Source organism: Cervus elaphus, chromosome 19, assembly GCF_910594005.1.
Source record: "Cervus elaphus chromosome 19, mCerEla1.1, whole genome shotgun sequence".
Lineage (NCBI taxonomy): Eukaryota > Metazoa > Chordata > Mammalia > Artiodactyla > Cervidae > Cervus > Cervus elaphus.
Genome location: NC_057833.1, coordinates 74508885 through 74535772, shown reverse-complemented (window position 1 = coordinate 74535772; position 26888 = coordinate 74508885). Strand labels below are relative to the sequence as shown.

The following is a 26888-nucleotide window of genomic DNA, read 5'->3' as shown; positions in this document are numbered from 1 at the left end:
CCTTTCTCACTTTGGAACCACTCTGTTTTTCCATTTCTGGTTCTAACTGTTGCTTCTTGACCTGCACACAGATTTCTCAGGAGGCAGGTAAGGCAGTCCGGTATTTCCATCTCTTGAAGAATTTTCCACAGTTTATTGTGATCCACACAGTCAAGGACTTTGGCATAGTCAATGAAGCAGAAGTAGATGTTTTTCTGGAATTCTTTTGCTTTTTCTATGATCCAATGGATGCTGGCAATTTGATCTCTGGTTCCTCTGCCTTTTCTAAATCCAGCTTGAACATCTGGAAGTTCTTAGTTCATGTACTGTTGAAGCCTTGCTTGGAGAATTTTGAGCATTACTTTGCTAGCATGTGAGATGAGTGAAATTGTGTGGTAGTTTGAAACATTCTTTGGATTGCCTTTCCTGGGATTGAAATGAAAACTGACTTTTTCTAGTCCTTTGGCCACTGCTGAGTTTTCCAAATTTGCAGGCATATTGAGTGCAGCACTTTAACAGCATCATCTTTTAGTATTTGAAATAACTCAGCTGAAATTCTGCCACCTCCACTAGTTTTGTTCATAGTGATGCTTCCTAAGGCCCCCTTGACTTCGCATTCCAGGATGTCTGGCTCTAGGTGAGTGATCACACCATCATGGTTATCTGGGTCATGAAGATCTTTTTTGTATAGTTCTGTGTATTCTTGCCACCCTTTCTTAATATCTTCTGCTTCTGTTAGGTCCATACCGTTTCTGTCCTTTATTGTGCCCATCTTTGCATGAAATATTCTCTTGGTATCTCTAATTTTCTTAAAGAGATTTCTAGTCTTTTCCATTCTATTGTTTTCTTCTATCTGTGCATTGATCACTGAGGAAGGCTTTCTTATCTCTCCTTGCTATTCTTTGGAACTCTGCATTCAGATGGGTATACCTTTTCTTTTCTCCTTTGCCTTTAGCTTCTCTTCTTTTCTCAGCTGTTTGTAAAGCCTCCTCAGACAACCATTTTGCCTTTTTGCATTTCTTTTTCTTGGGGATGTTCTTGATCACTGCCTCTTGTACAGTGTCAAGAACCTCCATCTATAGATCTTCAGGCACTCTGTTTATCAGATCTAATCCCTTGAATCTATTTGTCACTTCCACTGTATAATCATAAAGGATTTGATTTAGGTCATACCTGAATCATCCAGTGGTTTTCCCTACTTTCTTCAATTTAAGTCTGAATTTTGCAATAAAGTGTTCATGATCTGAACCACAGTCAGCTCCAGGTCTTGTTTTTGCTGACTGTATAGAGCTTCTTCATCATCGACTGCAAAGAATATAATCAATCTGATTTTGGTATTGACCATCTGGTGATGTCAATGTGTAGAATCGTCTCTTGTGTTGTTGGGAGAGGGTGTTTGCTATGACCAGTGTGTTCTCTTGGCAAAACTCTGTTAGCCTTTGCCCTGCTTCATTTTGTCTTCAAAGGCCAAATTTGCCTGTTACTCGAGCTATCTCTTGACTTCCTTCTTTTGCATTCCAGTACCCTATGATGAAAAGGACATCTTTTTTGGATGTTAATTCTAGAAGTTCTTACAGGTCCTCATAGAACCATTTAACTTCAACTTCTTTGACATTAGTGGTTGGGGCATAGACTCAGATTTCTGTGATATCGAATGCTTTGCCTTGGAAATGAACAGACATCATTCTGTTGTTAAGATTGCAACCAAGTACTGAATTTCAGACTCTTTTGTTGACTTCGAGGGCTACTCCATTTCTTCTAAGGGATTCTTGCCCACAGTAGTAGATATAATGGTCATCTGAATTAAATTCGCCCATTCCAGTCCAGTTTAGTTCTCTGATTCCTAAAATGTTGATGTTCACTCTTGCCATCTCCTGTTTGACCACTTCCAATATACCTTGATTCATGGACCAGGTTCCTATGGAATATTGTTCTTTACAGCACTGGACTTTACTTCCATCATCAGTCACATCTATACCTGGGTGTTTTTTTTTGCTTTGGCTCCATCTCCTCATTCTTTCTGGAGTTATTTCTTCACTCTTCTCCAGTAGCATATTGGGTACTGACCTGGGGAGTTCATCTTTCAGTGTCCTATGGGAAGACCACAACCTCGACTATATGGACCTTTGCTGTCAGAGTAATGTCTGACGACAGTGTCTTTTCAACACACTGTCTAGGTTTGTCATAGCTTTCCTGCCAAAAGCATTCGTCTTCTGATTTCATGGCTGCAAGCACTGTCCACAGTGGTTTTACAGCCCAAGAAGAGGAATCTGTCACTACTTCCGCCTATATGTGTGTGTATATGCATATACTTTTCCAGATTCTTTTCCATTATAGGTTATTACTGGTATTGAATATAGTTCCCTGTGCTGTAGAGTAGGTCCTTGGTGGTTATCTTTTTTTCATGCTTGTTCTTAGCAGCATTTAAAAATTTTTAATATATTTTAATTGGAAGTTAATTGCTGTACAATACTGTTTTGGTTTCTGCCATATGGTTATCTATTTTATGTGTAGTATTTTATATCTAAACTCCAAACTCTCAATTTATCCCTCCCTCAACCTTTTTCCATTTTGGTAACTGGAAGTTTGTTTTCTAAATACATTCATTTGTACTATTTTTTTAGACTCCACATATAAGTGATGTCATATATTTGTGTTTCTCTGTCTGAATTACTTCATATCGATGTAGAGTTTTTAAGATAATAAAGCAAGACCATGACCATATGTTGAGATGCCCATTTCCTCCACGAGGGAGGAGGAACTCTGTGGCCAGGAGGCTGGGCTGGGCGTTGGCCCACACAGCTTCTTCTTGACTGGGCAGGACCTACTCGGGGGCTCATAACCTTGTAACTGTTTCCAAAATATTGTGCTGTAGTCATCATGCAGCTCATGAAAAATACAATGCTTGAGCTGGCTAAGGGATACAACACAAATGTGAATGGGAGTCTCCTAAGAAAACTTAGAACCAATTAAATATTTGTTATCATTCATCCTTAATTCCTAGACTAAATCCCACTTAATTTAGCATGTTTAATGTGCTGCTAGATTGTTTGCCAGTATTTTATTTAGGACTTTTACATCTCTATTTAGAACTGAGACTCCCCTATAGTTTTCTGTGTGTGTTCCATCTGTGAGGTTTTATCAGTATCATACTCATTTCATGTGAAGAATTAGGAAGCTGTTCATTTTCTGACAGAAAAATAAGCAGCACCAGTTTGGGTCAATGAGCTTTGAAATGCTGGGGGTCCTGGGGAAAGGTGTCCTTCCTCTGTCAGCGTGAAGCCTGGAGAAGCTGCAGCCCGCTTGTTATTGGCTTGAAGCAACACAAACCCCTAAGCACTGGGACAGGAGCTGGTGGAGAAATACAGCTGGAGCCCGGCTTTTTCATATTGTTGGCCATGTGGGGACTCGCAGGTGCTCCTCAAGGCTGCCTTCTCTGCAGAACCCGAATAAGCCCATCTTTGCTGGAGAAATAACCAGCAGCCTGTCTGTTGTGGGTCAGCGCAGCCATTGCATCATCCTTTATCGTTGTGGCTGGAAGGCCGTATCTGCTGCTACTTGTCCTGGGAGCGAGCACCTTATCAATTTACTTACGTTTCCGAGCAGTTTCATCTTATTTCTTAAAAGGTTATGTGGATTACCTGGGATAAGAAGCTTGCTCCAACAAGATGCTTTCTCTTCCCAGCGTGCTCTGTGTTGCCTGTGTCTGGCTCGGCAGGGACAGGAATCCAGCCCCCAGGGCTAGTTCATGCTGCCCTGTCCAAAGCCCTCAGAGAGTCTAAATCCTCGTGCACCTGGGCAGAGCCTAGCCTCTTCCCAACTTGCTGGTCAGGACCTACCAGTTCTCAGAGTGCCTGGTCTTCTGAACCACCTCTTCTGGTTGACCATACTTTTCTCCAGGGTAGAGCCTATTTCTACCCTGAAATGCCAGGTGCCAACAACGCACTTATTCCATCTTGCTCATGCATGTACACACAAACACAGCGAGATACCCTGATGGATGCAGCCGCCACACCCTGACCCAAGGAGATGAAAGGCAAGGCAGGCAGGGCACCTTTGGGGGTGGAGCCAAGCTTACTGGAGGGCTGTGCTTTGCGGAGAAGGTAACATGGAAAAGTCAGGGATGAGGACATTACATACACAAGGTTTAAGTATATCAGGCTTCGCCACAACTTCTCTACTTTTGAGTATATTTAAAAATCTTTATGATAAAAACTTGAAATGTTCTTTCATGAAATGATGGGTGGACTTTAATGAGAGCAATCTAAAAAGTCCCACGTAGAAAATCAGAAGTTGATAATCCTATGTTGATCACAATCCTGTTTTCTTTAGGGAAATCTACGTGGTCTGTGAAAAACCCCAAGTCTGGGAACTGTTGGACACAAAGCTAACCTCACCAGGGTCAGCCACACTGAGTCCCACGTGACACCAAGTGCCAAGACCCCGCTGACTTTGCATCACGAAGGCTTTAGAAGCACATTTCTAACACCAGTTTTCAGCGTTTTGCATAGACGTTTTTTAAAAAAGAAATCATTTGCTGTTTCACCCCCTTTGGTAAGAACTCCTGAACTAAGAAAGGAGGAAGTGGCACTGCAGGGACCCCACCAGCAATCCTTTCTCCAGTGTTGTCTCGCTCAAAAGGAGTGCGGTTTCGCTAATCAACAGAGCAGTTCAGTTCAGTCGCTCAGTCACGTCTGACTCTGTGACCCCAGGGACTGCAGCACGCCAGGCTTCCCTGTCCATCACCAACTCCCGGAGCTTGCTCAAACTCACGTCCATCGAGTCGGTGATGCCATCCAACCATCTCATCCTCTGTCGTCCCCTTCTCCTCCTGCCTTCAATCTTTCCCAGCATCAGGGGCTTTTCCAATGAGTCAGTTCTTCCCATTAGGTGGCCAAAGTATTCAAGCTTCAGCTTCAGCATCTGTCCTTCCAACGAATATTCAGGACTGATTTCCTTATCAGTTTCATCTCCTTGCAGTCCAAGGGACTCTCAAGAGTCTGCTTCAACACCACAGTTCAAAAGCATCAGTTCTTCAGTGCTCAGCTTTCTTTATAGTCCAACTCTCACATTCATACATGACCACTGGAAAAACCATAGCCTTGACTAGATGGACCTTTGTCGGCAAAGTAATGTCTCTGCTTTTTAATATGCTGTCTAGGTTGGCATAGCTTTTCTTCCAAGGAGCGTCTTTTAATTTCATGGCTGCAGTCACCATCTGCAGTGATTTTCAAGCCCAAGAAAACAAAGTCTCTCACTGTTTCCATTGTTTCCCCATCTATTTGCCATGAAGTGATGGGACCAGATGCCATGATCTTAGTTTTCTGAATGTTGAGTTTTAAGCAAATTTTTTCTCTCTCCTCTTTCACTTTCATCAAGAGGCTCTTCAGTTCCTCTTCACTTTCTGCCATAAGGGTGGTATCATCTGCCTATCTGAGGTTATTGCTATTTCTCCTGGCAATCTTGATTCCAACTTGTGCTTCTTCCAGCCCGGCATTTCACATGATGTACTATGCATAGAAGTTAAATAAGCAGAGTGACAATATACAGCCTTGTACTCCTTTCCCAATCTGGAACCAGTCTGTTGTTCCATGCCCCGTTCTAACTGCTGCTTCTTGACCTGCATACAGATGTCCCAGGAGGCAGGTAAGGTGATCTGGTATTCCCATCTCTTGAAGAATTTTCCACAATTTGTTGTGATCCACAGTCAAAGGCTTTGGCCGAGTCAATAAAGCAGATGTTTTTCTGGAACTCTCTTGCTTTTTCTATGATCCAGCGGATCATATGATCCAACGGATGTTGGCAATTTGATCTCTGGTTCTTCTGCCTTTTCTAAATCCAGCTTGAACATCTGGAAGTTCATGGTTCACATACTATTGAAGCCTAGCTTGGAGAATTTTGAGCATTACTTTACTAGCGTTGAGATAAGTGCAACTGTGCGGTAGTTTGAACATTCTTTGGGATTGCCTTTCTTTAGGATTGGAATGAAAACTGACCTTTTCCAGTCCTGTGGCCACTGCTGAGTTTTCCAAATTTGCAGGCATATTGAGTGCAGCACTTTAACAGCATCATCTTTTAGGATTGAAATAACTCAACTGGAATTCCATCTCCTCCACTAGCTTTTTTTTTTGACTTCGCATTCCAGGATGTCTGGCTCTAGGTGAGTGATCATACCACCGTGGTTATCTGGGTCATAAAGATCTTTTTTGTACAGTTCTGTGTATTCTTGCCACCTCTTCTTGGTATCTTCTGCTTCTGTTAGGTCCATACCACTTCTGTCTTTTATTGTGCCCATCTTTGCATGAAATGTTTCCTTGGTATCTCTAATTTTCTTGAAGAGATCTCCAGTCATTTCCATTCTGTTTTCCTCTATTTCTTTGCATTGATCACTGAGGAAGGCTTTCTTATCTCTCCTTGCTATTCTTTGGAACTCTGCATTTAGATGGGTGTATCTTTCCTTTTCTCCTTTGCCTTTAGCTTCTCTTCTTTTCTCACCTATTTGTAAAGCCTCTTCAGACAACCGTTGTGCCTTTTTGCATTTTTTCTTCTTGGGGATGGTCTTGATCACTGCCTTCTATACAATGTCACAAACCTCCGTCCATTCCTCAGGTACTCTATCAGATCTAATGCACTATTAATACATCAGTTATTTCAAATGGCCGTTTTCTTTAAATTTAAATGAAAATCCCCTTGGACCTGGGACCCATCCTGCTTTCAGGCTTCTCTACTGAGCGTCTCTTTCGACTGGGTCCTGAACACGCCAAAACCAGCAGCAACATGTGGGGGCAGCTTCGGGCCCAAACTGCCCCTCATGTGACTTGCACTAGGGTGTGGAGGGCGGGCAGCAGGCCTCTTTTTCCTTTACTTAGTAAGTTCTTCTCACTTCAGTGACATTTTCAAGACACTGTGGGTGGAATTTTCGCTTACATTTACTTCCTTTCACAACAAACGGGGACTCAAAGTTAACACAAGTTAAACTCTACCACATTCCCTCTTTCAGATGGAGTGGCAGTGGCAGTATTTCTGCAACTCTGACCAAACTCAGTAAGAAGCTCTGCAGTACTGGTGTTTACTTTTTTAGAAGAAAAATTAAGATGACTTAAAACTTCCTAGACTACCTAGTCAAAGTGCCACTAATTTATCCAAAATCCTCTACTATTATGAAAAAAATAGTTATTTCAAGACAGCAAACTTGAACAAAACTATCTGCCACTAGAATCGCTTTACAATCAAATAAAAATTGATGAAGCAAACTGATTGAAGTAGCGTATTTCCTGGCAGACCTCCCATGAACAGGATCTGAGGGGATCAGACGGGACACCCCTGAACTCCTGTCACCGAGCTGCATGCGGGCGAGTGCCTGGAGGACTGCCATGGACAAGCACAGGGACGCGGTGTGCTGCCCTGAGATGACCACCCAGAGCCATGTTTTGGTCGGTCTTTGGGTTAAGACTTTCTCTTACAAACTCTGTGCCCCTAGCAGAGGTGTGGCCATGGCAGGAACCTGGAACAAGTCCATGGCTGCAGCGAGTTACACTGCCCTCATCGTCAATGACCAAGGTCTGGGAAGGGGACAGCAGACACAAAGGCTCTGCAGAGGCGGATGGGACGGCAGGGCTGTGCTCCTGTTACCCTGGTGGTCTTGCTCCTGACAGGGTGAAACGGGAATGCGAGGGCCTGGGCACGCCCCGTGTTACATGCCCCCAAGTCTCAGGGACACAAGGTGGCTCTGGGAGCAGCACTAAAGCTCACGATGTGAGAGCCGACCCCTGCAGGGGCCACAGACCGCATCTTCTCCGAGGGCTGGCCCTGTTCTAAGAGCCGGCACCACTGGCAGCTTCTACCCCAGCCTACTAACAGCTTCAGAAGAGAAGACCATTTGTTAACATGAAGGTAACGAGAAACAAGTCTGACTTTTTCTCCCAAGACTTTCCCCTTAACTGGGAGGTGTTTTATTTCATTCCCTAAGTTTAAAAATCTGTCATTTATACCAAGAGTGACTGGTGGAATACCGTCACCTCAAGGTATGTCACCTCATGATGTGAAGGCAAAGATTTAAAACGGACTGTGCACAAGGAATAAGTCACACAAGAACACTGTATCACTACAAATTTTATTCAGAAACCCATCTTTGTTTTTTTTTGTTGTTTTTTAAAAAAAATTCCCATTATGAACTGGTTTGGTCAATCAACTACAACACTTTCTAGCAGACATACGGTAAAAATGGCATGGCTCAGAATCGCCCAGACCGTTCCCGGTCTCTCGACCGCCTCCTGTCGCGCTCCCGTCCTCCGCCACCGCCACCTCCGCCGCCGCGACCGCGGTCTCGGGACCGAGAGCGACGCTCCCGGGAGCGGGACCGCGATCTATGCCTGCAACAGAGGACAAGAAACAAACCGTGGCACCCAAACCACAGCACGCAGCCTAGCACGGCCGCTCGTCGCACTGGAGACACTTGACAAAGGGAGAAACGCTGCCGCCTGAGCCACAGGTGACACTGTGCCACGTGCCCTGATTTCAGACATTCAAGTGCCTGGGCTAAAAACGGGCAGCTGGGGACCGAAGAGGAACGACACCTTCTCCCCCTTCTCCTGTGGAGCCAACTCAAGTGGCCAGGGGAGCCAATACCCAGAATGGAAGGGGCACGCATACCATCCCACCTGAGCCAAGCCTCTCAGATGTTCTCGGCTCAGCAACGGGCCCATCAGCCCACTGTGGGGAAGGGAGAATGGGGTTCTTTCTCTCCTACACTTTTCTGCTGACAATAAAATGATCACCAATGGTGAATTTGCAAACCTATGTTTAACAGGAGAGGGATAAGAACCCCTCTGGGGCCAGAACACAATCTGAGAGGGAAGACTGACTGTTACACTGCCACTCTGGCCTTCTCTCTGCTTCTGAGAATAGCACCCACCTGCAGCTGAGCACTGGGACTGGCCATGAGACTGTGCCTGACTGTCTCTGGTTCACAGGACAGTGCCCCCGCCCCCCCCCCGCTACAGACCTGCCCAAACCAAGAAAATCCAAGAAACCCCAACGGAAAAAGAAGTTCGGACATGTAGCGGACAGAATAAGTTCCTGTGCAAACAAATCTACTTTTAAATGGTCACCCGCCTGATGGGTCCCTGTTACTAAGGTCTGACCTCTACCTGACAAGCCAGAAGACATGTGTGGAATGTCCCTCAGAGTGCCTTTTATATCCCACAGTGTACACTACATTCCCAGCAGAGCCTTCTGAAGAGAAGGCCCAGGGCTGAGCCTGCCCACAAGTACTCACTTCTTGCGCCGGCGCCCATACAGCTCCCGTCGCAGCTCCCGGGAGATGGGCTTCAGGTGCATGAAGTTGCAGAAGCCACCCCGCGTGCACTCCCTGCAGGAGAAGAGAACGGTCACGCTGGGTACACAACCCCGCCTCTCCTGCCCGCTCCCCCTGGGCCGGCCCGCACCTACCCCATCTCGTACTGGCGGCAGCAGGCTTCTCTGAAGTCGGTCACGGGGGAGAGCTCGGCGTGGATCGGCTGGCCGTTAAACCAGCGGTTGTTCAAGTCAATCACAGCCTTTTCTGCGTCTTCTTCACGGCGAAACTGAAGTGACAAAGCAGAACCGCTCACCACCCACGCTTCAGTAACAAGTATCTTCAGTGACTGATTCAAATACGTATCACGTGCTCACACGGGTGGCATGATGCGAGAGAGCAATTTAAAAACTGGACCATCCTTTATTAATGATGACTTACTTTTACAACTGTCCAAGATCATGCCATGCATGCTGCCTTGGTTTTCAAATTCAATTGGTTAAAAGGACAAATGTCATGATTTATGCAGGCAAGAAAAGTTTAAAAAAAAAAAAGGAAAAAGAAACGAAACATATAATTCAGTTTCTCCTCCACAGTCCCACAACCACTAACCAACAGTCTAAGACACCCATCCTCCCAGAACCCACATGCCAGCTGCCAGACTGGAGCCATGGCCAACGAGGGCTGGTCAGGGCGTTAAGGCTCCAGCCTGGTCTGAGCAGGGCTGTTCTCTCAGGGTTGTGAGCTAAGGTGAGGCAGGCACTCCTCACTCCTCGGCCCTAACTGCCGCCTCAGTCCTACCTTGACATACACGTTCCCCACAAGGTGGTCTCCGAGGTTGTCACAGACGTTCATCTCCTCCACCTCCCCATACTTCTCCTCCATTTCTGTGAAAACCTCCTAAGGGGGGAACAGGGGTTAGAGGATCACAATATAGATGAAAAAGGAACAGAACAGAACTCATGAGTATGTATTCTTATTAATGGAGTAAAGTCCCAAACCCCATACAGTGGGTGAACAGGTCTACAGGGTTCAGTCACTAGCTCACCTCAAAGAACTCATCATAATGTTCTTGCATCTCGACATCGCTCACAGCGCCTGTGAACAAAGAGAGCTTGCTGGTTAGAGCCGGGAACTGTGACCGCCAGAGCTCTGTGCTTAAACTCAAACTGCTACGTAACACACATCAGCTCATCTAGAGAGAAAACAGAGCTGCACTCTACTGGAGACTGAAGACAGTGCATCACACAGCCACTTGTTAAAGTTTTAAAGTGTGGTGAGATTTTAAAAGCCCCTTATGACCACCTCAGTTCTGGCTATTAAAATATTAAAATCATGACAAGTTTTCATCAGCATCAAAGGGCCAAAATTTTCAGAAAGCATGAGGAAAAGGTTGACTCTCAAAAGAAATTTTTAAATTGAAAATTCTCTTCCTTTTTAGATTTAAGATACAGGCCAAGTAATCACTGACTTTTTCCCTTCCCATTCTTAGGTTAAAATGAAAGGTGGCAATCAGGCAGGGGAGATGATTAAAATCTACGCTCCCTACTCGCTTCTTTTACCAATTATCAGCTACATGGAATGTTATTCTTTCTGATGCGATTAAAACCCAAATGATGGAAAGTGAAGACTGAGAAGGACAATGACAAAGTTCAATCGCAGTAATCTGATTGCCCTCTTTTGCATAAAGGGAAAGTTACAGGTTTTTGTTGAAGAAAGCATTATTTTAAATGTCAAACTGTTTTCATCAAGTTTATCCTTCATAATTCACATGTACTAAGTGAACTCTTGTCCATTCTGTGGACAGATTTAGCAAATCCACATCCCATCCTCATTATATTCTACCATTCAAACTCTGACACTCTCTGAACCTAAATCTGAGGAAGCAGAAAGCTGGAGAGTCAGTAAGCTGATATTCCCAACACAGCCAGACTGGCAGTAGCTTCAAGGCACGGACAGCCTGTTGTTAATAGCCACCTTTCAAAGGAATCCTCTGGGACTGGCGGCCTCCCCTGGGCCCCCACCAAGGGCTCTAGGCTGTGGCCATGGGCTCTGTCCACAATGCCCTAGCTCTCTGAAAACTGTTTCCCTCTAAGGGTAAAAACTAACTTCAATCTTTTGGTTCTGGCAATGATTTAAGTTCCCTTTCTAGCCATTGGGGGTGGTGGTGGGTAGGTGTGTGTGTCCCTGCTTCTTAGTTGTTTTTGAACTTCCAGGAACCCAGCTCACTTTACAGAAGAGAGCTCAGTGAACACGTGCGGTGACGCCACTCCAGACAGCTCGTCTTGATTTAAAAGTTACAATGAGTGTATCTCCTTCCCTGAGTAGAAACCAAAGTCTAAACAACAGAAAAGCCAGTCAAGAGAAGCCCATTCCAAAGGGCAAATTTTAATGTTTAAAATTAATTTCCTTCTCCATATTAGGAAAATGAGAAGACAGAAATCAATCACACACTCAAAGTCTTAGCAATACCGAGAATCACGTTTTGGTGGCCATTAAACTATTGGCTGTATTCATGGGACTGGTATTTCTATTCTGTTACCACATAAACAGAATACTGTATTTTAATAACTTATATAAAGTTCATGTTTTAAAATGCTTCCTAGTGGGCATATTTTATCTCCTATACTGTGGTTAAAATTTTCTGAGTCAATCAAAATGACCTGAAAGGCAGAGGTAGGTGAGTGATTAAAAAAGCTATTCAACTAAAGTATTAACACAACTCAGTATATTTTAAATACAACTTGCAAGTACCCAGTTTTCTTAAAGAAACATTCTTAAACTGGGATTCATATTTAAGCTTAATCCAAGCATAGAAAGTTTATTTTTCTGCAGATACAAAGTTATATTAAAAAGAGCCAGTAGTGATGAACTTAGTAGCTAAATTGTATAATCAGAATTGCATTTAATTTGTATTGATACAATCTGGACTCCAGAACTGTAGCATTTAGTACAGCTAAACTTTTATTTTGTAGCATATGCAAAACAAGAGTCCTGTGAATCACAAATACACACACAGAGAACTAATACAACATCCTTCTGTCAATAAAGCATGCGAACCCCCCAGAAAACAAACAGGGCAAAGAACGATCCACTGTCGTTCCTCAGTCCCCTACTTCTCATTCACTTCTACCCCAGGGTAGAGCTGTTACAAAATGACTTAACCATCCAAACAGCAACAGTTTCTTTCACCCATTGATCTTGTTTCTTTAAAAAAACAATACACCAAGGGCTACCAAGTCCTGCTACCATCAGATTCAAGGAAAGAAATTCTCTTATCAGGTCAGTATTAGCATCGAAAAACATTTAGTGTCTTGGCAGGAAAAGCGCACCAGTCCGGTCCCCCTGGACGTGGGTGCCACGCACCACAGCACGGAACCGGGAGGCCTCCCAGTCTGGACCAGCTCAGGGAGGTGGCGGCTGCCAGGACCGTTTCACCCACTGCAGGTCACCCTACAAACTGAGGGGCTCTGGGCCAAGGGTGTATCTGATCCAGGCATGTGGCCACCAAAGGTACTTCGTGGTGTTATTCTGTGATCTATTTTTTTTTAAAAACAGCTTTAAAACAAACTGGTGAATGAAAGCACCTACCCTTTGGTCTGGACCCTCAGATTTTAACACGAGTCCAGGATGTTTGTTTCAGCTTATCCTCAAATGACTACATTTACTCTGGAGTTCAACAGTTATTATTTCTACTGTTCCCTAAAAACTACCCATCAATACCACATCCATGACTTGACTTTAGCATTCCCCGGTACATAAAGGAGTAATGTCCACTGAATGCCCACTCCAGAGCTATTCTCTGCCAAGTATCCTTTATTTCCCCAATGCAGGAGACACCTACGTAAAATATCTGATGAAATCAGAGTCCACACAGGACTGGTGTTGAAGGTCAGTGCAACCAGGAGGGCCCTACTGGGGTCACACTCAGGACAACGCTCTCACAGTGAAAAGCATGATCTCCATTCAAGTGGAGTTTAAGGGAAAAAAACTCTAGTAAGAAATAACATCTGAAAAAAAAATTCAGAACTATTTATTTTAAAGTTAGAGCGACTTTCACTTTAAGCGGGTAAAACGTGAGCCCACATTTAAGCGGACACACATTCTCCCGGGTGACGGCCAAGGTCCCAGGAGAGCAGCAGCTCCGTGCTCTTGGGAAGGGCACCCTCTCTAGGCACTCGCTCCTTCCTAAGTGGGCACAGTTAAACCTCCAGCAGAGGCTCCCACGGGCTCAGGGGGACACAAGCTCTGACCCCTCCGTGGAAGGCGGTCCTCGACACTACAGCGGCAGACCAGGTGCAGCCGGCACTGAGCTCTGACGCGCAAGCCCAGGGAACCAGGGAAGGAACTTGTATGAACTTACAGCGCAAACCGTCAGCAGACTGGGAAGAGTTTTGAGGGTTACGGTAAATGTTCAAGAGGGCAATGGTCTGAAATACAAAACGCAACAACTTTATATTATGGAAAATTAAATGTAAACACTTAACCGGTTTCCTGTGGCGATCGCTTCAGTCAAGACTCAGTGCTGAAAAAAGAGCAAGTTATTTTCTTTTGAAGCAGTGATGTTTTCTCTCAGCTGATGGCTGTCCTGGAGCGCCCTAACACTTCAGTGTAACAGAGATCCCATGATATGCTAGTATTGTATTTCTGTCACAGACTAGAAGAATTCACCACTTCAAAGTTCCAATCCAGTTAAGAATGCAGACAAGTCGGCAGGCTACCACCAAAACCATTCTTGTAATAGGAAACTTAATGAACAACTGAGAAAGAAGTGTGCCTGTATAAACTGACTAGAGAAATACAATAATTACATATCATGAAATCTCCACTCCCTAGAGGAAAAATCGTAATGGTGAAATAAAACCCACACTTACTGGGCAACTTACCTTATTGATTCCTACATATTCCTAAGGTTTTTGATTTCACAGAAAGAACTTAATAATTGCCAGGGGTTCAGCCACTGTTAAGACCAATAACTGGCTGGTGACGTTCGGCTGTTACAGGGCCGGACCCCTCTCGCTAACAAACATCCAGGGCGGGAGAGGCCTGGCCAGCGACCTCCCCGGCCAGCCTGCTGACCTCAGCCAAGTATCAAGTTCTTACTGTGAATGCCAAGGACCTCCGGCACCGTGTCCTGTTTGCAACAGCTCTATGTCAGCAGCTCAGAAGCCAACATGGTTTGTCTCAATTAAGAGTGGGCTCTTTAACACCATTGTCTTAAAAAAACTTCTCCAACTGTGGGACTTACAGTGTGAGCCGTCAGCCGTCTGTGCACTGTTTTGGGGATTACGATAGATGTTTTGAATCAAGATGGTCTGCGGGGAAAAAAAAATAAAAAGGGGAATTCTACTGGCTGCTGTGCATATATCAGACAATTGCAAAGAGACAACTTGTTTGCAAAAGGCTCGACGCCTGCTGTTTGTTTGCTTCCTGCAAGTCAGACACTTGTCTTCTGAAGAGTACACCCAAACCATCATATTATGAAAACAGAGTTTGAGCGGTGACTTCGGTCAAGTGACTTAGGTCAAGTCAGCCAGCAACCAAGAAGAAATTGTTATTCTGAGTAGGCCCATGTTATTGAAGTGTTTTAATGCAATAGAACACTAACATTTTTTATGCTTCAAGCTAGCAGACACTATGATGTCAAAAAATTCATGTTATAATCATATTCCCCATATGAAATTGTTTTTAAAACCAAATGTGTAACTCAAGCATATGCAGTCCATCAAGCTCTCTTGATCTCGTAGGAAACAGGCACACGAATGGGTTTCCTAACTCTCAGAGGCATCTATCACATTTACATTTTCTTGGTGGGATCTCTGTTTACATAATACAATAGCTTAAAACATTTGCTCTTTTCCGATCCTTCTTTTAAGGGAAAAAAATCCTTTTAGCCCTTGTGCTTTAAACTGGATCAGGTAGACTTGAAACCTTACATTGTACCGTTCTTCTTAAAATCAAGTTGTCTGAAAAAACAAACCATGTTTAAGTTAGTAGGCTAGCACATTACATGAATCTTAATGTCCACATCACTGTAAGAAGCTTAAAAAGAAACCCACACTGACATTATGTTAGAGATTTACAAGCTGAACCAATAAACAGCATAATTTAAGAAAATAAATATTCAGTCTCAACATGTATCCAAAGCAGTTTTGTAACTGGTTTTATAAAACTGGCCTGTTCCACTTGTAGCTGAGTGTTCAAGGGGAGTGGTCATAAGAGAGCCCCCCAGTCAAACATCTGCTCTGGGAAACCTACTTGGGAGGATGACCACCAGCCACACAGCACAGCCTCGTCCTCTGGCCTGGCCTCTCCCTCAAGTCACTGATGGCCTATCTCAGGCCTTGGCTGTTCCCCAAAGCCAACCACACTAGGTTTTTAACTAAAACCACCTGAGCATGACAAGTCTGATGGACAGCTACACGAAGCCCAGGAAATTCCTGTTAGATCTCACCCAGGTCACGCGGCAGTGACCGTTTAATAAAACGACACTTAAAGGGAGTAATGCAGTTCCATTAAAACCAGAGGAGGTCAGGATTACCTGAAACCAACCAAATGAATCAAAACAAGATGTTCAAGTTAACACATACAGCTGACTCCCACCAAACTTTATGGAATCATGGCCACTGGCCTAGTGGGGGAGACTTAGTTCACAAATGGAAGCACTTAAAGAAAAAAAGAAAATGTAAAGCAAATCTCCAATATTCTGAATTTCAAAAGAGACATGCTCAAAGCAATTAAATTAGAAAACACTGTCTTTCTCTTACACCACCAGGCTGGCTTTCGTAAACATTATATCCACTGGTGCAGAGGCTGCACATTTGGACTTCACGGGCCATGTGAAGGAGCTCAAGAGCCCTCAAGTCTAGAAAGACTGAAGTCTAGATCTTTTTCAAATTCCAAATGTTCAGGTGAACATGGGCAGAAGGTTTCTGTTCCTCTCGGAGGTGCCTTCTCCCTTAAATTCACCGGATCACTCGAAGGGTGTCAACCCCTGCCTTTTCTTCAATTGGCCGAAAAGAAACGATCAAAAATCACAATTTTTGACTAAACTTCCAATAGAGCTAAGCCCAATCTTTCAATTAACTGGCTTCTCCCAATTAACTTTAGAGACTGGCTATTAACCTGAAGGGAAGCGCCCACCTTCCAAGATTAACTTTCATTTTTCATGTTTTTATAACATGATACAGCTGGCTGTGTCCTTGGCTGGGGTCTTAAGGGGACATGCCCAGTAGTACTGGAAAGCCCCTCTGTGCAGAGCATGGCAGTCTCCTCCAAGGGGGCCCTGCCCACCTCTACATCTGTCAGCCTGGAGAAGAGGCAAGGTCAGCGCTGGCCTGGCTGCCCCTCCCGACCCACGTCTATTAGAGGCAGGGAGGGTGGGAAGGCAGTGAAAACCAGTCACAGCCAACAAGTTTCTCTACTGATAAAAACAGGGAATGGTGCTCTCACACCTTCTGCTGGGGCGGTTCACCTGCCTCATTCTCATTTAAACAAAACACATTTATGAACACAAATAGAAAAATAAAACTAGAGGAAAAAAAAAATCCTGCTTATTATTAACACATGGAAATTACTAACTGCCTCTGTAAAGTACATGAAGTCTTGACAATTTACATGAAAACAGAAAAAAAAGGAAAAACAAACAAACCTGGCTAAAGGTCGGTTTATTGTGCAACCGAGAGCATCTGTCTCCATGACGACATGCTCCAATTTTGAAATAAAATGAACAGTTGACTCTGTAAGGGAAAACGAGAACTGATTATTTTGCTGGAAAGACATCAAATAGATGGAAATATGTCATCAACACGACAAATGCCACCACACTAATTTTCTTTTACTTCACAAAGACCTAGGCACGTTGTTTTTCTTGGTAATAGGTACTTTCTCATATTTTAGGTCTGCCTGCCCACCTGATCAGTTGTGTCCACCTCTCTGCAATCCCATGGACAGCAGCCCGCCACACTCCTGTCCATGGAATTCTCCAGGCAAGAATGCTGGAGGGGGCTGCCATGCCCTCCTCCAGAAGAGCTTCCTGACCCAGGGAACAAACCTTGCGTCTCCTGCATGCAGGCAGATTCTTTACCACTGCCGTACCCTGGCAAGCTCTGGTTTACTTAGCTTCAATTTGCCCCTCTTCAAACATGGCACTCTATTCTAACCTGATTTCCTCCTCATTCAAATCCCCTTCACTTTAAAGTACGGTTGATCCTTAAACAACTTCTATTCAGATTTTTCAGGTATTAAATCCTGCAGTACTACAGGACCCGTGGTTGGATGAATTGCAGGATTCAGAACAGCAGACACGAAGGGCTGACTGGAGGTTAAATAAACTGGGATTGGATTACTGACTGTGCAGAGGGCTGGCACCCCAACCTCCATGTGGTTCAAAGGTTCAATTATATTCAATACTTCTCTGCTCCACTGTTTTCTCTTAAACTGAATGTAAGTTAGTCTAAAACTATATTTAACTCAAAACCTATCTGCTTCTTTTCCTTCCATGATGAACTCCTCTCTTGAGGACACCAGCAGTCTGGTGAGGGGTCAGGACCTTGACTCTGCTTGGGTTTGGGCCAGTCACCCCCACCTGTCCGGGTCTCTGTAAACTGAGGAAAATGCCAACCCTGGCACTGTTCCAAGAGCCAGAATTGAGTATACTGTGTGCTCATCACATGCAGTCACTATCATCTCAATAAATACAGAGTCCAGGTTCCCCCACCCAAGACACCAGACCAACAGAAGATTTCCAAAAAGAGGTCTGAAGTAAACAATCCTCCCCAGTTTCAATACACTGAGAACAAGCTACTGGGGCACCCACTCTGCCTGTAAAAACTACACGAGGTTGTCTCTCAATATGCTCCAATACTTGGATGATGCGGATAAAATCAAAACTAGCAATCCAGCCACCATGACAGCAACGCATGGTGGCTGAGCAGATCTGCGGTGAGTTACGCAACCTTACTAGATGTGTCCCATTAAAATTCAGACTTGCAGAGGTGGGAAAGTTACCCTGTACATTCAATTATTTTAGCAAGGGCCATTCACAGCTGCCAGCGCGGGAGACCTGGGTTCAATCCCTAGGTTGGGAAGATCACCTGGAGAAGGGAAGGGCTACCCACTGTTGGGCACGACTGAGCAACTTTCACATTCAGTTAAGATTAAAGGGCCTCAGTGAAATTTGATGGCCCATGAAATCAACTAGCCATTTATTTATTTTCAGGTAGCAATAAAAATGGAAAAGTCTTAAATTTATGAGGAGAGAAAAATGATTACTACATACACTTGAGTACGTCATGTTACATCTTGAGAAAGTCACTTGAGAATAGTTTAAGACTATCTCAGAATTGACAAAAACCCCTGTCTCAACCATTAACACCCAACTATTCCATATAATTAAAACAATCCTTGTTGCTGTACTATCAGAAATGACTCTCATTTCACAATGGACAGTTAATCACTGAATTTAATCTGTTAGTCAAAACTTTTCCAGTAGGCTCATTGGACTACTGCAATACAATGAAAAGATATTAAAATAAAGACGTGGCGTACTATTTGAGAGAAGATATTAGAAAGGTTAATCCATTCTTAGATTTAGAAAATGTCTAAAACCTCAAATGTGTAATTGGTTAAATATTTTTAATTGCTAGATGTACATTTTACTTTCAGTTCAAATTAAATTAAAAAAAAAAGTTAGCAGGAATCATTTTTCAGCTGAAAATTTTGAGCTGTTTCCCAGAAATTAAAACTCCACAAAATCTCCCTGAAATGAGAAGCCTAGATTAAATAATCAAGTTTCCTAAATTACAGCTGTGACTTTTATAATACAACTCTAACAGATGAAATGGAGTTATTTATGGCAGGAATAAACCTCTGTCCTCACAGAGTAACAATGAGGACATCACCTTATACAGCTTTTTACAAGAAGGAGGGAAATAAAAACTTTGCGAGACATAAGTCATGGCCCACACTGATATAAGCTCATGAGTAAAATCGACACTGCATGCTGTTCAGCAAACCTGAGAAGCCTCTTTGTCCAGCAGAGCTGGCTGATCTGTTCAAGATCCTGTTTCCCAAGCTGCTGCCTCTGGGGCCACAGCACTCAGGGCATGGCTCTCTTCCACAGCACTTAATGCATTTCAATTCATTTTAACTCAGTTATCCTTTGCATGACAAGCACCCCTTGCTCCTTGAGAACAAGATCCAAATTTTACCCATTTCTGAGTCCCCAGACACTGGCCTTGAGCACCCAGTAAGTGTTTCTGGGGTGAATATGACTGATGACTGTCTTGTGAGTTTTGCTAGGAAAAAACATAACCCCCTCTTCCAAACAACACAGGAGTCTACAATGTGTAAAAGAAGACATTTTACAAGATACACTGCATCCTGGAAAACAGAAACAATTTAAAGTTTTTTACAAAGTTGTATCAAAACATTAGCTATTGCAAATTTATGAGTTTAATTGTTAAAAAAATATTCACATAGACCCTGTACAGCCCTGAAGAACACCAAGATGCTAACCATTTATTGGAAGAATACATCCAGCTCAATCTTAAGGTTTTCAAGTATTATCCTCCCAAGTTAACACCTGGCAAAACCCAAATTATATTTTTTACTCTCAACCTAACAACTCACTACGGAAGGTATGCAACCTAAAAACTCACCCATCTTATTCTTATATTGGAATTGCACCTGAAAGTATTTTAAAAGCAGACTGTCTTTCACGGTTAGTTAACAAGTCATCTCCAAAATACTGTTTCACAACAAATGTCCTTATGATCTATTCGATGATCGCTTAACTCACACAAGAGGTTTGTTAAGCACCTAAAACCCTAACAGGAACCTCAATTATCTAACGATTTAACGCGGGCGAGTCTATACTACAGCTTGCCCGACTCGACATTAAAAGATCAAACTTGGGAGAATCGTTAACGTTGACAACTTCAGCACAACTCGAGTCGGCTTCCGAGAGCCGGGGGCACGGGTCGCCTGTAGGTGGGCAGCCAAGGAGCCCCGGCGGGAGAAGCCGCTCTGCCCGAGCGGAAGCCCGGCGCCCGCCCGGCCCATCGCCCGCCTGCCAGGGCGCACGCGGCGGCGCGCAGCTCCCGAGGCCGGAAGGGCAGCCCGCCCCTCCCCCCGCCGGGCCTCCCGCTGCCGCCCGGGCCCCGCCGCCGAGCTCCTCCGCGCGCCACCCGCCTCCCCAGCCCGGAACCCCTGCGGCCGGATCTCACTTACTTGTCTTTCTCGGTGCCGAAGATGGAGGCCAAGTACTCCGCCATTTCCCACCCGCCGCCGCCACCGCCGACACCACTGCCGACGCCGACGACCCCGCCCGACGCCCGCCGGATACGTCACCCGGACGCGACGACGCTCGTTCCGCCCCACCAGCGTGGCGGCGCTGCCCAATCAGGAGAGGCGCTGTCTGCGCATGGGCGGGGCTTGGCGCGCGCGGGAGGTGCTCCCCTGGCGGTAGTGGAGCCGGCGAGCCGCCCGCCAGCGCCACCTCCCGGCTCTCGTTACGTTCTCCGGGCCCGCGCCAACGCTCCTAGCGCCCTCGGCTGGGGCCCCGCGACCTCCACCGGCGTTCCGCAGTGGCCAGAGAAGCCAAGCGCTCAAAGTGCGGCTTCGGAGGAGGCAGCGGCCGAGGGGCTTTTCCACGCAGTCCCTGGGCCCGGACCCTGAGCGCGCCTGTCCCGCGTGGGGGTTTCCGCGGGCTGTAAGCGGGGCGAGACCCCCCTCCCCGCACTTTCCCTGGGGGATCCCCACCGAACCCTTCCTCCGGGAAGACGCGTTCTTCAGCTTCCTCTTGTTCGGGGAGCTGAGTCGGAGCTCCCCGGCTCCCCGGTCCGGAGGTGCGCCGCCTGGACCCGGCCCTGGGAAAGCCCGGCGGGTTTGGAGAGGCTCCGATGCCGGGAAGGCAGAGCGCACGTCTTCGGGCCGGGCTCACTGGCCCTCAAGACGGAGCGGTGCGGGGGGTGGGGGTGGGGGGGTGAGGGGTGTCGGGCTTAGGACCGGTTTAGGGACGTCCAGCAATGCCAGGCATAGAAACCCTGAAGACCACGGAGAAGCCAAATGCAGGGGCCTCTGCGGGGAGGGGCCCGGCTGGGGGCCGAGGAGAATTAGAGATCTGCGTGGACGCTGGGTCCTTTCACCCAGAGCTACCCACCTCCGGTGCTCCTAGTTCATCCTGGTTTTTTTTTTTTTTTGGAGGCACCTCCTTTTAACCCACTGTTTCCTCCTCGTTCTCTTTTTTCACCTAACGGTCCATCCCACAGATGGCTCCATAGGACTGTGGTCGCAGTCCTGACTACTTTGATGGCTCCCCAGAGCTCCGCTGTGTGGCTAACCAGTCCCCTGTTGATGGGCCCATAGGATGAGCCGGTCTCGCCTCTACTGACAGTTCTGCAGGTATCGTTTTGCATTTGGGGCAAACGCACATCTGGTTTATTTGTCCACCCAGGTCTGCAGTCTCAAGTTCATAAACAGAGAATGCCACAAAAAGTTTTATCCTGGGAAGAAGCCTGCACAAAAATGAGTTTTATCCTGGCAGAAATGCTTTGGCAGTGTCTACTGTGTTAAAATGTGGTATGGAGCACATTTGAGAGTGAAGGTAACAATGATAATCAGGTGCTTGTATAGCCCTCAAAGCAGGTGTGAGGAGGACTCGGTTCCCTCTGAACACAGTTTGAGAACTGCTTTTTTGGTTGGTGGGTGTCATAGCGGGGGCTCTGATGCTATTTGTACTTTAGGGGAGGTGAAATAACCCCTCAACCCTCTTGGGTTCTGGTGGCTGGACTAATAGTAAAACTGACTCAAGGTAGATTACCAGGAAAAGAAGAAACTTAACTAATTCATGCACATGGAGGCCCCATAGAAATGGGACCTAAGAAGTGGGCAAGGGCTTCCCTGGTGGCTCAGAGGGTAAAGAATCTGCTTGCAATGCAGGAGACTGGAGTTTGATCCCTGGGATGGGAAGATCCCCTGGAGAAAGGAATGGCAACCTACTCCGGTATTCTTGCCTGAAGAATTCCATGGACAGAGGAGCCTGGCAGGCTGCAGCTCACGGGGTCGCAAAAGAGTCAGACACAGCTGAGCAAGTAAGCACAGCAAGAAGTGGGCAAAGCAGGCAGCTTTTATTTTTTGAGACAAGCTGTGATTTTGTAAGGAATTGATAGACTTAAGTTTGGGGTGCCCAGTTAAAGAAGTAGAAAGGTTTGCTTATATAAGCTTCATGTCCCCAAATTCCCTGTCTTTGGTGATAAGAATCCTTCTGCCTCCAGGTGCAGGGTTGCCCCTTTTACAGGGGAGACTTATTTCCTACTCTCAGGGAGACAGTGTGTGTCTCTTGTATTGATTGTTTCTTAAGTAAACTTGAGTGAGTGAAAGTGTTAGTTGTTTAGTCCTGTCTGATTCTGCAACCACATCGACTGTAGCCTACCAGGCTTCTCTCTCCGTGGAATTCTCCAGACAAGAATACTGGAGTGGGTTGCCATTCCTTTCCCCAACCCAGGGGTCAAACCCGGGTCGCCTGCATTGCAGGCAGATTCTTTACCAGCTGAGCTATGAGGGAAGCCCGTAAGATCCAGGGAAGAGCAGTAATTAACTTCTGTTCTATATGTTGGAGGGAAAAATAAGGTGGTGATCAATAATCTTAAGTCCATACATCTGGTCCATTGTAAAATGGCCAGGGGACAAGAAAAAGGGTGTAGACTTAATCTGAGGATCAAGAGAAGCCATAAAGATGTTAAGCATCTTGACCTTTAAACTGATGGTTTAAAAATGATGTATTTTAAGGACAGGAGCCAGAGCCAACCCAAAATGTACAAATTAATACTGGTAAAAGTAAAAAACTACTGTAATCCCCACCTTCTAAGGGGCCCTTTACCCCCTCTCAGTGTCTATGCTGAGAGCTTTGTACTGTCCTCCTCTTTAATAAATCCTATTCACTTGCTACTGTGAGTGTTTGCAGGTTCGTGGATTCCATTCTTTGGCTCCACGAACAAGAACTTGGGTTCCTCTTTCATTGTGAAGGTTCTGAACCCCATGTCAGGCTTTCCAGCCTGGGGATCTGACAGAGAGACTGGGAATCCCCTGGGAATCTGGCCTTGAAGTCTAGTGGAAATTGATTATAGGAATTCCACAGGACTGGGGGAAACAGAGACTCCAGTCTTGGAGGGCACAAACAAAATCTTGTGCACACCAAGATACAGAAAGATTGAAGGCAGGAGGAGAAGGGGAGGACAGAGGATGAGATGATTGAATGGCATCACCAACTCGATGGGCATGAGTTTGAGCAAGCTCTGGGAGTTGGTGAAGGACAGGGAAGCCTGGAGTGCTGCAGTCCATGGGATCTCAAAGAGTCGGACATGACTGAGAGACTGAACTGAACTGAAGACCCAGAGAAAATGAGCAGTGACCCCACAGGCAACTGAACCAGAACTACCTGCTAGTGTTGGAGGGTCTCCTGTGGCGGTGTGGGTTGGCAGAGGCTCACCACAGGGACAGGAACACTGGCAGCAGCAGGCCAGGAAGGTCCCCCTTTGTATAAACCCTCTTGGAGGTTACCATTAACTCTATCATAGACCCCAGCAAGAAGGGAGTGCAACCCCACCCATCAGCAGATAATTGGATTAAAGTTTTACTGAGCAAGGCCCTGCTCACCAGAGCAAAACCCAGTTTTACCCCCAGCCAGCCCTTGGGAAGCTTGCATAAGCCTCTTATCTTCATCCATCAGAGGGCAGGCAGAAGAAGCAAGAAGCACAGTCCCACAGTGGCTAAGACAAAAACCCTATTACAGAAAATCTATCATGATGTAAAAGCAGAAAGTTATGTCACAGAAGAAGGGACAAGATAAAACCTCAGAAAAACAACTAAATGAAGTGGAGATAGTTAACCTTCCAGAAAAAGAATTCAGAATAATGATAGTGAGGATGATCCAGGATCTTCGGAAAACAATGGAGAAGATGCAAGATACGTTTACCAAAGACCTGCAAGAACGAAAGAACAGATGAATAATACACTAGAAGGAATCAATAGCAGAATAATAGAGACAGAAGAACAGATGAATGACCTGGAGGACAGACTGGTGGAAATCACTGCTGCAGAACAGAATATATAAAAAAGAATGAAGAGAAATGAAGACAGCATAAGAGACCTCTGGGACAACATTAAATGCACCAACATTCACATTGTATGGGTCCCAGAAGAAGGAGAAAAGAGAGAAAGGACCTGAGAAAATATGTGAAGAGATAATAGCTGAAAGCTTCCCTGACATGGCAAAGAAAATAGTCAACCAAGTCCAGGAAGCACAGAGAGTCCCAAGCAGGATAAACCCAAGGAGGAACACACCAAGACACATAGTAATCAAACATAAAAATTAAAGACAAAGATAAAATATTAAAATCAACAAGAGAGAAATAACAACATATAAGGGAACACCCATCAGGCTATCAGCTGATTTCTCAACAGAAACTCTACAAGCCAGAAGGGAATGGCATGATATATTTAAAGTGATGAAAGGGAGGAATATACAACTAAGAACACTCTACCCAGGAAGATTCTCCTTCACATTTGATGGAGAAATCAGAAGCTTTGCAGACAAGCAAAAATTAAAAGGATTCAGCACCACCAAACCAGCTTTACAACAAATGCTAAAGAAACTTCTCTAGGTAGGAAACACAAGAGAAGGAAAAGACCTACAGAAAATAAACCCAAACCAATTAAAATGGTAATAGAATCCTACATATCAATAATTACCTTAATTGTTCAGTTCAGTCGCTCAGTTGTGTCCGACTCTTTGCGACCCCATGAACCGCAGCACGCCAGGCCTCCCTGTCCATCACCAACTCCCCGAGTCCACCCAAACCCATGGCCATTGAGTCGGTGATGCCATCCAACCATCTCATCCTCTGTCGTCCCCTTCTCCTGCCCTCAATCTTTCCCAGCATCAAGGTCTTTTCAAATGAGTTGGCTCTTTGCATCAGGTGGCCAAAGTATTGGAGTTGCAGCTTCAAAATCAGTCCTACCAATGAACACCCAGGACTGATCTCCTTTAGGATGGACTGTAAATGGATCAAATGCATCAACCAAAAGACAGGCTGGCTGGGTGGATTTATGTATGCACGTCACTTGCCACATAACTTTGCTTGATCCTCCAAATTGTATGTAATTATCTTCTTAGGTTGACCATGTTCCCATTATGGCTTGCAATTGTAATTATCTTTTGTTTTTTGTCTGGTTATTGATTGTGAAAACTGATAAACATTTTTTACTATTGTGATTATGTGACTATTACTCAGCTAATATCATAGTATTAACTGATCAACAGAAAAATAATGGAGCTCTATATCACCAAAACTATGATTTAATAGAAACACCTGTAATCACTTTTAAAAATCCAGATGTGTATCAGAATTATCTTGGAATTTTTTGGAAAATACAAATGCTTGGGTGTTGCTTTTTTTTCTCCAGAGCTCCAGATATGTTTCTAATGAGCAGTCATGTTTAAAAACAACTGGACTATATGAGGACATTTTACTTTTATCTAGTTTGTTCCACTTTTAAAATTTCATACTCAGTGCTCCCACTTGATTTAGTTTATGTTTTCCAATTCCTCCATCGTGGTTTTTTTTTTTTTGATGTTCTTTTTCAAGCCTTTATCAAGTGTAGTAGAAAATCTTTTGTATACATATATATAAATAATAATGTGTAATGTAAATGTTTTAGAAAAGCTATGAATTTTTGCCTAACTAAAAAATTTATGACATTTTGATTCAGCTTGTTTGACTTAGTATAATGCTGTATTTCCAACTGAAAAATAGATATGCAACAAAGGTTTACTGTATTCACAGGGAACTATAGTCAATATCTTGTAATAACCTATAATGGAAAATAATTAAATAATATATGTGTATAATATAACTGAATCACCTTGCTGTGCACCTGAAACATTGTAAGTCAACTATACTTCAATAAAATATGTATATTAAGAAGAAAGTAATATGTCATTTTGAGGTATATTTTGAGATGGCCTATACTATTTGAGTAAACTCCAGGAGTTGGTGATGGACAAGGAGGCCTGGCATGCTGCAATTCATGGGATCGCAAAGAGTCGGACACGACTGAGCGACTGAACTGAACTGAACTGATACTGGTTCCCCACAGTCCTCATGTGGGGGAAAGGAGAGCTCTCTGGGGTCCCTTTTATTAGGGCATTAATTCCATACATCAGAACTCTACTATCATGGCCTGATCATGAGCCAAAAGTCTCACGCCTTGGGGGTTAGAATTTAAATGTGTTGGGTGGGGAGACATGAGTATTTAGCCTATAGCACTTGATTATGAACTTATTTGGACTCGAGTTTCTGTTTGTTCATGGGATCAGTAGTGCCTACCTTGGAGCATAGTGTCAAGCTTGACAGTTCATGCTCACTGGGACAGGTAAAATGTGCCACCCAAAAATGTGTTTCTGGCCTGAGGATTAATTTAGACTGATAGTTTTTTAAGAAAGAAGACTTGGGAAGTCTTTTTACCTCTCCCTCAGCTGCCTAAAGAATTTAGATAAGGAGCCTGTTCCTGGAATAGAACCACCACCAGAGATATCTACAAAGAACATGGG

The 26888-nt window shown here is 44.7% G+C and overlaps 2 protein-coding genes across 5 annotated transcripts; one reads left to right on the top strand and one right to left on the bottom strand.

The window, feature by feature from the left end:
- Positions 1-8073: 8073 nt before the first annotated feature.
- Positions 8074-20641, bottom strand: U2AF1 (U2 small nuclear RNA auxiliary factor 1). 2 transcript variants are annotated; one of them, XM_043874618.1, is made up of 8 exons: positions 20507-20641; positions 16926-17013; positions 14523-14589; positions 10323-10372; positions 10076-10174; positions 9430-9563; positions 9257-9349; positions 8074-8351 (listed from the first exon to the last, which is right to left on the bottom strand). In XM_043874618.1, exons 1-8 carry the CDS (start codon positions 20548-20550, stop codon positions 8213-8215), a joined length of 714 nt encoding a protein of 237 aa, XP_043730553.1. In that variant the 5' UTR covers positions 20551-20641; the 3' UTR covers positions 8074-8212. The 2 variants fall into 2 exon arrangements, with proteins under 2 accessions (XP_043730553.1, XP_043730552.1); XM_043874617.1 differs by lacking the exon at positions 14523-14589 and adding an exon at positions 13638-13704.
- On the top strand, positions 20479-25703 carry LOC122675644 (wiskott-Aldrich syndrome protein family member 1-like). Of its 3 annotated transcripts, XR_006335305.1 has the most exons (3): positions 20851-20987; positions 21547-21679; positions 25216-25703. XR_006335305.1 is itself a non-coding variant. In XM_043874619.1 (2 exons), exon 1 carries the CDS (start codon positions 20528-20530, stop codon positions 20951-20953), a length of 426 nt encoding a protein of 141 aa, XP_043730554.1. In that variant the 5' UTR covers positions 20479-20527; the 3' UTR covers positions 20954-20987; positions 21732-22282. The 3 variants fall into 3 exon arrangements, 1 of the variants encoding a protein (XP_043730554.1); XM_043874619.1 differs by lacking the exons at positions 21547-21679; positions 25216-25703 and adding an exon at positions 21732-22282 and having other exon boundaries at positions 20479-20987; XR_006335306.1 differs by lacking the exons at positions 20851-20987; positions 21547-21679; positions 25216-25703 and adding exons at positions 20989-21123; positions 21732-22282.
- Positions 25704-26888: the final 1185 nt, after the last annotated feature.